This window comes from Anomaloglossus baeobatrachus, chromosome 12 (assembly GCF_048569485.1).
Source record: "Anomaloglossus baeobatrachus isolate aAnoBae1 chromosome 12, aAnoBae1.hap1, whole genome shotgun sequence".
Taxonomy (NCBI): domain Eukaryota; kingdom Metazoa; phylum Chordata; class Amphibia; order Anura; family Aromobatidae; genus Anomaloglossus; species Anomaloglossus baeobatrachus.
In genome coordinates this window covers 62818430-62829531 of record NC_134364.1, presented here as the reverse complement: position 1 = coordinate 62829531, position 11102 = coordinate 62818430, and the positions used below count along the sequence as shown (strand labels likewise).

Sequence of the window (11102 nt, the reverse complement as noted above, 5' to 3'; positions counted from 1 at the left end):
TGCTGCGCACTCCCCATCGTGCTCTATCCGCCATGCTGCGCACTCCCCATCGTGCTCTATCCGCCATGCTGCACACTCCCAAACGTGCTCCATCCGCCATGCTGCGCACTCCCAAACGTGCTCCATCCGCCATGCTGCGCACCCCCTATCATGCTCCATCCGCCATGCTGCGCACCCCCTATCATGCTCCATCCGCCATGCTGCGCACTCCCAAACGTGCTCCACCCGCCATGCTGCGCACTCCCAAACGTGCTCCATCCGCCATGCTGCGCACTCCCAAACGTGCTCCATCCGCCATGCTGCGCACTCCCAAACGTGCTCCATCCGCCATGCTGCGCACTCCCAAACGTGCTCCATCCGCCATGCTGCGCACTCCCAAACGTGCTCCATCCGCCATACTGCGCACTCCCCATCGTGCACCATCTGGCATGCTGCGCACTCCCAAACGTGCTCCATCCGCCATGCTGCGCACTCCCAAACGTGCTCCATCCGCCATGCTGCGCACTCCCAAACGTGCTCCATCCGCCATGCTGCGCACTCCCAAACGTGCTCCATCCGCCATGCTGCGCACTCCCAAACGTGGTCCATCCGCCATGCTGCGCACTCCCAAACGTGCTCCATCCGCCATGCTGCGCACTCCCAAACGTGCTCCATCCGCCATACTGCGCACTCCCAAACGTGCTCCATCCGCCATACTGCGCACTCCCCATCGTGCACCATCCGGCATGCTGCGCACTCCCAAACGTGCTCCATCCGTCATGCTGCGCACTCCCAAACGTGCTCCATCCGCCATGCTGCGCACTCCCAAACGTGCTCCATCCGCCATGCTGCGCACCCCCCATCATGCTCCATCCGCTTGGGAGTGCGCAGCATGCCGGATGGTGCACGATGGGGAGTGCGCAGTATGGCGGATGGAGCACGTTTGGGAGTGCGCAGTATGGCGGATGGAGCACGTTTGGGAGTGCGCAGCATGGCGGATGGACCACGTTTGGGAGTGCGCAGCATGGCGGATGGACCACGTTTGGGAGTGCGCAGCATGGCGGATGGACCACGTTTGGGAGTGCGCAGCATGGCGGATGGACCACGTTTGGGAGTGCGCAGCATGGCGGATGGACCACGTTTGGGAGTGCGCAGCATGGCGGATGGACCACGTTTGGGAGTGCGCAGCATGGCGGATGGACCACGTTTGGGAGTGCGCAGCATGGCGGATGGAGCACGATGGGGGTGCGCAGCATGGCGGATGGAGCACGTTTGGGAGTGCGCAGCATGGCGGATGGAGCACGTTTGGGAGTGCGCAGCATGGCGGATGGAGCACGTTTGGGAGTGCGCAGTATGGGGGATGGAGCACGTTTGGGAGTGTGCAGCATGGCGGATGGAGCACGATGGGGGTGCGCAGCATGGCGGATGGAGCACGTTTGGGAGTGCGCAGCATGGCGGATGGAGCACGTTTGGGAGTGCGCAGCATGGCGGATGGAGCACGTTTGGGAGTGCGCAGTATGGGGGATGGAGCACGTTTGGGAGTGTGCAGCATGGCGGATAGAGCACGATGGGGAGTGCGCAGTATGGCGGATGGAGCACGTTTGGGAGTGTGCAGCATGGCGGATAGAGCACGATGGGGAAGTGCGCAGCATGGCGGATGGAGCACGTTTGGGAGTGCGCAGCATGGGGGATGCAGCACGATGGGGAGTGCGCAGTATGGCGGATGGAGCACGTTTGCTCAGCCTCTCTCCTTCCAGCCTCCCTCAGCATCAGCCTCCGCCTCCCAGCCTTCCCCAAGATCAGCCTCTCTGCTCCCAGCCTCCTCCAGCACGCCGTGCTCCTCTGCCGACACTCACCCACACCCGATCGCATCCACTCACCCACACAACCGATCGCATCCACTCACCCACACAACCGATCGCATCCACTCACACACACCCGATCGCATACACTCACACACACAGACACTGACGATATTGCACATACGCGCTGATACTCACAACATCCGGGGATATCACATGCTTCTGGCCATGTGATCCTCCGTCAGGTCCTGGAAGCTCACAGCACAATATCGCCGCCGAGAAGCAAGCGATATCCCAGGATGTTGTGAGTATTTGGATGCGATGTGATGTGTGAGGTGTGTGAGGAGTGTGATCTGATTTGTGTGTGTGTGTGTGTGCTGTTATGTTATGTATGTTCCGCAGCTGCAGGACCTTGATGTGTGGATGCGATGTGATGTGTGTGTGAGGTGTGTGTGAGAGTGAGTGTGAGCCGGTGTACACTGGTAACTATGATACACATCGGGTAACTAAGGGACCTTAGTTACCCGATGTGTATAATGGTTACCAGCTTTCACGGCCTCCGTTAAGATCCCAGCATCGCAAGGTTATGTCTGGCGCTGCCGGGATCCTGACGGAGCCGGTGTAGAAGCAAGCGATATCCCAGCATGTTGTGATGTGTGAGGTGTGTGTGAGGTGTGTGTGAGGTGTGTGTGAGGTGTGTGTGAGGTGTGTGTGAGGTGTGTGTGAGGTGTGTGTGAGGTGTGTGTGAGGTGTGTGTGAGGTGTGTGTGAGGTGTGTGTGAGGTGTGTGTGAGGTGTGTGTGAGGTGTGTGTGAGGTGTGTGTGAGGTGTGTGTGAGGTGTGTGTGAGGTGTGTGTGAGGTGTGTGTGAGGTGTGTGTGAGGTGTGTGTGAGGTGTGTGTGAGGTGTGTGTGAGAGTGAGTGTGAGAGTGAGTGTGAGAGTGAGTGTGATCTGATGTGTGTGTGTACTCACCTGGGAATCGGAGCCCCGTGTCAGTTGGGCCAGAGCGAGCGTGCATTGCGTGAGGGGGGCGGGGCCTGCAGAGAGCCGGGGCGGGGCCTGCAGAGAGCCGGGGCGAGAGGCCAATCCGTGTGGGGGGGTGGGGCCATGGCGAGCCCAGCGGCCAATCAGCTTTGTGTCACCGTAAGGACACAATTTCGGAGCAAGACAGACAGACAGACAGACAGACAGACAGACAGACAGACAGACAGACAGACAGACAGACAGACAGACAGACAGACAGACAGACAGACAGAATAAGGCAATTATATATATAGATTATAATATATATATATATATTATAATATATATATATATATTATAATATATATATATATATAATGTGTATGTGTGTGTGTGTGTGTATATATCTATATATATGTATATGTATGTACACCGCAAATAAAATACATATATATTTTTTTTGTATATGTATACCCTGATCTGTTAAGACAAAACTAGTAATATTGTAATTTTCACACTGGCCACTAGATATTTCTTCTATTTAGACTTATACTTCTTGTCCTTTCAGGAAGACTTTACAGCAGGCTCAAAGGCAGGAATACAATGACAGGTAACACCTCTATACACAGTTGGCTGATAAACAGCATAAACCAATCACAATAGGTGACGTCACAGCTCACCACCTCACCCTTCATGTACAATGACTGATAATAGATCACACGGGATCCACCATTCACCATAGGGGAGATCACCGCTCACCGCCTTCTCCATTACGACTGGTAACCTCTGCATACAGTAGATAACTCTGGATCCACCATTCACCATAGGGGAGATCACAGTTCACCACCTCCTTCTGTACAATGACTGGTAACCTCTCTGTATACAGTAGATAACTCTGGATCCACCATTCACAATAGGTGACATCACAACTCGCCTCCCCCTCCCCCCTTCCTTTGTAATGACGTTTCTTCACGCTCATTAGATGCATTAATACAAATGATATGTCTTTTGGTGTGGGGGTTTTTTGAGCCCCAATAATTTGCAGTGTGAAAATTGCAAGATTTCTATTTTTCTGTTAATACTGATTGAGATGGGAGAAATGTAAAAATGCAAAAATGTAAAAAAAAAAAACCAAAAACAAATTACCACTAAAACCTGATTTTTAAGAAAGTCCTTTTGTGATGGCACCTTTCCCCTTCCACATGTGGTGGATAATGCGGGCGCTCCCAGAATACCATTTACTGGTGATAACAATGCTCCCCGTTTGTGACTTGTTTTCTGCTCCCCGTTTCTGTGCAGTCCGCTTCCTTCCCCCCTTTTCTCCCAGTGTATGTTCCCATCTGTACCAATGACTCTGGGACTTGTTTATTTACTGGATGTGACTGTTGCCTAATGCTCAAGACCTGATTTGCTTTTTATTTTTTGCGCATCCTAATTTTTTTTTTTTTTTTTACTTTGACTTTTCTTGTTTTTTAGAAACATGTCATTCAGATTTATAAAAAGGTAGGATTTAAGTTGCTATGTACTTTATTTTTATTTTTCTTCCCCTTATATAACTTGTCTTCTTGGATCTGATTTTCTAAATACTAAACTTCCTGCTGAAAACTAAATTTGATCGAGATGAAAACCTCTTTTCCAACTTTTAATCAGCTGAGCATGTCTTGTGCACTTTGCAACCATTCGTCGTGAGTGTGGTAAAACTTCATGTTTCGTTTGTTTGTATCTACTAATACACACTTGGCATGTGAACAGCAGCAGGTTTGTGGTGGTAATGTTAGTTTGTTTGCTAATGTAAGGTAAGTTTCTAACTTTTCATGTTTTGTTTTTTTTAACCTTTCTAATAAATTTGTTTCCCAACCATTCTCTAGCCAGGCATGCACATACATATTGTACAGCCCAATAGTGTCACCAAATGTGGCGGCCACCACCATCCGGCTCCTATATACGGCATTTTAACATGCTGTGTAGAACATAAAAAACACTTTATAATACTCACCTAACGGTCGCGCGGTTGGCCCTTTTGGTGTCTTCATCCTCTGGTGCCGGCGCCTCCTCTTTCGGCCATCTTTGTCCTCTTTCTGAAGCCTGTGTGCATGATGCGTCTACGTCATACACTCGCCGATCCTGCGCAGGCGCACTACAATACTTTGATCTGAATGCTGGCGGGTGTGGATGACGTCAGACGTGTCATGCACCGCAGCTAGAGAAGGAGAACAAAGATGGCCAAAAGAGGCAGCTCCGGCACCGGACAACGATTACACCGCGCGACCGTTAGGCAAGTATTATAAAGTGTGTTTTATGTCCTCACAGCGGCCTGGGCTCTTATATACAGCATTCTAACATGCTGTATATAAGAGCCAGGTGGTGGTGGCCGCAGCTTATAGGCCAAAAAAGTGGCGACTGGTTCCCTTTTTAAGGAACCAAAATTTCAAAAATGAAGCGTTGAATAAGAAAAAAAAAATTATCACCTTTGCACAATCGGGGCTCATGCACACTTGCATCTAATTTTGGCAAAATTCAGAGTCTGCAGCTCATCATTTTCAGGCTGTGCTTCTAAGGGCAGGGACAGAAGGCCGTGGATTCTCTCACTCAAGAGAAACTGGCTGATTCCCCTAATAAGTCTGGGCCGGGGGAGCCTCTCTGGGCCGGGGGAGCCTCTCTGGGCCCGGGGGAGCCTCTCTGGGCCGGGGGGAGCCTCTGTGGGCCCGGGGGAGCCTCTGTGGGCCCGGGGGAGCCTCTGTGGGCCCGGGGGAGCCTCTGTGGGCCCAGGGGAGCCTCTGTGGGCCCGGGGGAGCCTCTGTGGGCCCGGGGGAGCCTCTGTGGGCCCGGGGGAGAGCCTCTGTGGGCCCGGGGGAGCCTCTGTGGGCCGGGGGGAGCCTCTGTGGGCCGGGGGGAGCCTCTGTGGGCCGGGGGGAGCCTCTGTGGGCCGGGGGGAGCCTCTGTGGGCCGGGGGGAGCCTCTGTGGGCCGGGGGGAGCCTCTGTGGGCCGGGGGGAGCCTCTGTGGGCCGGGGGGAGCCTCTGTGGGCCGGAGAATCTGAGCACACTGTGAGGAGAAGATGGAGAACTCAATTTCTCCATCTTCTCTATTCTTTGAGTCCGTGGAAATCCAACCTCACTCGGATGATTTCCCTGCACCCATAGTGCAATATCACTATCTGATCAAACTCAAACATGGAGTAACTTTTTTTTTTTTTCTTTCTTGGACAGCAAAAAATCTGACATGAGCGGCCTCATAGAATAACATTGGTTCGAGTGCAATCCGATGTTTTGTTGGATCGCACTTGGTCCAAATGTACGGCCATCTGCTCCTGCCCTTACAAGGCACAAAGAATCTGAGAAACCATGCAGTGTGCAATGCACCTAAAGCTGTAGATTATATACTTGGGGAGCAAAAGAAGATTGGGCATGTTTTAAACTCAACATGCCCTTTACCCTGAAGGCATGGTAGTATGTGATTGTTCAAATTTGCAAATACAAAAGAATCCCTAAAGCTCTATTCCCATCATGCCTGATTCTTACAGCTAAGATCTATTATTTTTTTTTTTTAAATAATAATATATATTATTATTTTACATATATATTATAATATATATAAAATATTATAATGTATATTATGAGAGATAGCGATAGATACATTTTATTTTTAAAATTAAGGAACCTTAAAAAAAAAAATTAAAAAAAATTACTCCTAGGCTTTCAACTTAATTGCAGCTTCATCAGTGTCCAGGTACAACGCCTTCTTCTTTTTAGGTCCAATCATTCTTAGTGAGAGCTCGCATACCCCAACCAAGCGCCTCCGCGGTGCACAGGTGGATTTTCTACATGTCTTAACATTGAATTTTTTATTTTTTTTTGTAAATCTGATCCGCTGACGCTTTGGTCTGAGATTTTGAACACCAGTGTAAGATTTCTCTTCTCTTCTGCTTGTCTTTTTGCTTTTTGCATTATTTTCATTGAGGCTCCCGACTGAAACTGAGAGAAATGGGAGATATGAGGGCTCCAGGTGAGGGCAATCTATTCTTTTTTATTTTTATTATAACCTCACCCATAAGTCTTCTGTTAACCCTTCCATGAGAATGTTTGCATGTCATTCTTGCATTAATTAATTTTTTTTTATTACATGGTTTAATTTTGTGAATGTTTGCATGTGAGTCTGTCTCATTCTCTGTAATGATGGATCTGCATGCTTAGAAGAGAATTATAAGTGGGGCTGTTATATTTAGTCAGTGGTGACTGGATATAAACCCCTGTTCTTGGGTTGATTCCCATACTATAGACTTTTAATATCAAAGGGGCATCGTTGGGGTTTGCAAAGTGTTAGCCCCCACCGATCAGCTGTTGATCACTCTAGTGGTGGCCAGATTTTAAGAGTAAAAAAGAGGTGCGCAGAACAGCTCATAGTGGCCGTTCTCCACTACAGAAGCACAGTAGTTACGCTGCAGTACCTGGGTACGGCCACTACAGATTATAGCGCTGTGCTAGTCAGTTTCTGTTGGCCGTTTCCATCTGGCCACAGTCATAGCTGATCAGTGTTGGACCCCCAAAATCTGATATGTGATCTTTCCAGAGAATAAATAATGGTACATGGTAGATATTTCAAATTTGTAATATTTCCTCCCGTTTATACACACTTTTGCAATTTTTTTTTTATTATTATTTCAAATAGTTTAATTTTGTGTATACAGCTTTTGTCACTATGGTCGCACACTACTTGGTAATTTTATTCCCTGGATAAAATAATAATAAAAAAAAAAGAATAGCAAAGGTTTACACACCCTCATACCCTTAAATGTGTCTCTTTAGGCTATTTTTTTTTTGTAATTCATCTACTAAATTACTGAAAAAACCTTTTCTGTTAAAACCGGTGACCCTCTCGTAGAACCCCAGTTAGGCTGGAGTCAGACTTGCGAGAGACTCGCATCACCTCACCCGGCACGGCCGCACACTCTCCTGACAGGAGTAGGTCAGCTGCATGCAGCTGAGGCTCGACTGTCTGGAGGGCTGCAGGCTATGCAGGGTGATGCGATGCAAGTCTCACAAGTGTGACTCTGGCCTTACAGACACATATGCTTAGCGGGTCACTAAACTTTTTTTGTCTAGTGAAATGTATTATTGCATCACTAGGCTGATGGTATTTTAAATCCTGATGACTGCCTCTTGTTACATTTGGAGGGGGGGCATATACTTTCTTCCTAAAGCTCCCCTGTATGGAATTATTTACCTTGACAGGATATTTTAATCTAAAGGTTGTTTTTTTTAAAGGAGACATGTCACTTGCCATAAATGTATATATTTTTTTACCTGATGTAAATGCTGCTGTATTTCTGAATCGGGAGATGTTGTTCTTTGCTTCCTGCGCCTCTCTGTTCCAGAGATATGGCCCCCTCTTCCTTGTATTTAAATTAGTTTCTTAGCCACGGGTGCTTGGTGGTCATGGAGACGCCCACAGCAGGAATGCAGACCACGCCCACTTGGTGAACTAGACTAGGTATCAGGGAAGAGGAGGCCATATCTCAGGAACGGAGAGGCACAGGAACAAAATAAAAACATTGCCGGATTCAGGAGAGGAGCGGCAATTACACCAGGTAAATACTAAAGGTATTCTACACCAATATCAAAACTATTCTGGTCCCCATGCGTTTTTGATATTAGGATGGCACTTTAAAATGGCGTGTAGTGACTGCCTACAAAAGAGTAACTTCTCTTTTCTTCTAGTCGTAATGTGTCAGGGGACCAGAAAGATGAGAACAAAGAATCAAAGCCGAGGTCGCTGCGGTTTACCTGGAGCATGAAAACCACCAGTTCCATGGACCCCAATGACATGATGCGTGAGATTCGCAAGGTTCTAGACGCCAACAATTGTGACTATGAGCAGAGAGAACGCTTCTTACTCTTCTGCGTCCACGGGGACGGCCACGCCGAAAATCTCGTCCAATGGGAGATGGAAGTGTGCAAACTGCCAAGGCTCTCTCTGAACGGGGTGCGCTTCAAGCGGATATCTGGGACATCCATAGCTTTCAAAAACATTGCTTCCAAAATTGCCAATGAGTTAAAACTGTAAAATAAAAAGGGGGTCGGGCGGGAGAAGGAGTGGGGGGGGGCGCCAACAATCAAGTTGTAAATTACGTAGCAATTCAAAAGGTGTTTCCCCCCCCCCCTAAGAACACTGGTTTAATGTATAGAATTAGGCAATAATTCCTGCATCATGATATTACAAATGGAACAAGCTGCTGGAACGGGAGGGAGAGTTGGACTTTTTTTTTGTTATTTTATATAAATATATATATAAGTGCACTACAGCATTAAAGTTGCCTATCATGTAAATTATTTACTTTTTTTTTTTTTTCCCCTCCGTGCAGGGTGATTGGTTTCACCCCTTATTTCCATATTGCTATCCATGTATGTGTATGCAAGTATGGATGTTACATATGCGTTGAACACACAGAACTGGTTCCCCCCCCCAAAAAAAAATAAGAAATCATGGCTGATATTGAACACCTAATATTTTATTTTTTATTCTTTAAACTAATTTGCACATATTGTCAGTATTTTCATTGTCCTGTTTTGGAAGGCTAAAGATAAAACAAACAAAAAAAAAGTGTGAGAATTGTAACTTATGAGAGTGGTATATGGGCAGCGATTAAACAGTGTTCCTGCTAAAGAACCGAACATGAAGTCTGTGTTCCTTCGTAGACGCTCGGGGTCGTCCCGTACAAATGGCTCCGGCACCCAAACCTGGCCAGGCCCCCTGTGAACTGGATCCAATCTTCAAGGACTTTGTCAATTCCTGCCGTCAAATGCTAGAACCCCTGAAAACAAAATCTGCAATTCTACTTTTGCCTTTAAATAAACTAAAAACCTGATACACCCTATTCTAAATCTATGAATATAGCATTTCGACAGCCCTTACAAATGCATGTGTGGTTGTAACTGTTATAAACTGAAGTCATTATGCTGGTGTGAACCAAACCTTGAATGTTTCCATATTCTACAATACATCACAAGTGAGTACACCCCTCACACTTTTGTAAATATTTTGTTTTCTTTGTCGCTCTATTGGGAGACCCAGACAATTGGGTGTATAGGCTATGCCTCCGGAGGCCGCACAAAGTATTACACTTAAAAGTGTTAAGCCCCTCCCCTTCTGCCTATACACCCCCCGTGCTCCCACGGGCTCCTCAGTTTTTTGCTTTGTGCGAAGGAGGTCAGACACGCACAGCACAGCTCCACAGATTAGTCAGCAGCAGCTGCTGACTATGTCGGTTGGAAGAAAAGTGGGCCCATATAGGGCCCCCAGCATGCTCCCTTCTCACCCCACTCTTGTCGGCGGTGTTGTTAAGGTTGAGGTATCCATTGCGGGTACGGAGGCTGGAGCCCACATGCTGTTTTCCTTCCCCATCCCCCTCAGGGCTCTGGTGGAAGTGGGATCCTATCGGTCTCCAGGCACTGAGACCGTGCTTCATCCACAACTCCTGTGGAGCCTGCTGGATAGGAGCTGGGTACCGTTCAGGGACATGGCCCTGCTACGTGAAGGTACTCTGTATCCCTGTGGGGACCGCGCACGGCAACACCTCAGCTTTGCTGGGTGTGCTAGTGCACCGGGGACCGCGGCGCTGCCGGGTTAAACTGTGCCATTACACACTCAGCGTCGCTGAGTGTGTTTATATGTAGGGGCTACCGCGCTAACCGCCGCTGCCATGTGAAACTGCGGCGCGGCTGGGACTTGTAGTTCGCCGGGGACTTCGGCGTCGGCCGCGCTTTTACGGCGGCGACGCTTATACTCGAGTCCCCGGCTTGCTTGCGGCCTAGTTTCCCTTTCTCCCGCCCTCAGCCCTGACAGGCAGGGGGAAGGGCGGGACGCTGCACGAAACGAGCAGCACTGAGGGCTGGAGTATGATTTCCATACTCCACCCCCCTCACTGTGCACAGTGTGAGCACCTCGGCCACGCCCACGGCTCCCTCCTCTCGTCAGGACGCCGCAGCCATTCCTGTCAGCTCCTCCGACGCTGCAGAGAGGGACAAACCCTGGGAGACACAGACACGGTCTCTGGTGGCCTCATAACCGCTTTAGGCGGCTGGTAAGCAGCACCTGTTGGTGCTAGCCCCATGGTGCTGTAGTGTATTGATACATTATTTGTGTATAGTATATATTTTACACTGTATGAGCACAGTTCATTCTGGCTATATACCCTATTGTGTTACTAGGGAAAACAATAGCATGGCGCCCACAAAAGGCAGGGGTGCCAAAAACACAGGCTTATTATGCTGCCTGCGTCGCTTGTACGACCCAGCTGCCGACAGGTTCCATTGACCCTCATCGTGTGCAATGTTGGGCCCCTGTGACACTTTTTCAGCCAG

The 11102-nt window shown here is 48.8% G+C and overlaps 1 protein-coding gene across 12 annotated transcripts in view; it reads left to right on the top strand.

Moving 5' to 3' along the window:
* The window catches only part of MARK3 (microtubule affinity regulating kinase 3), a 115719-nt gene extending 106311 nt beyond the window's left edge, over window positions 1-9408 (top strand). For 2 of the 12 annotated variants that reach the window (XM_075331030.1, XM_075331037.1), the window contains 4 exons: window positions 3312-3353; window positions 4220-4246; window positions 6703-6747; window positions 8460-9408. In XM_075331030.1, the coding sequence (XP_075187145.1) occupies window positions 3312-3353; window positions 4220-4246; window positions 6703-6747; window positions 8460-8805 (460 nt within the window). In that variant the 3' untranslated portion in view covers window positions 8806-9408. The remainder of the gene's footprint in view (window positions 1-3311; window positions 3354-4219; window positions 4247-6702; window positions 6748-8459) is intronic. The other 10 variants (XM_075331038.1, XM_075331032.1, XM_075331039.1 and 7 more) reach the window with 6 other exon arrangements.
* The last annotated feature ends 1694 nt before the right edge of the window (window positions 9409-11102 follow it).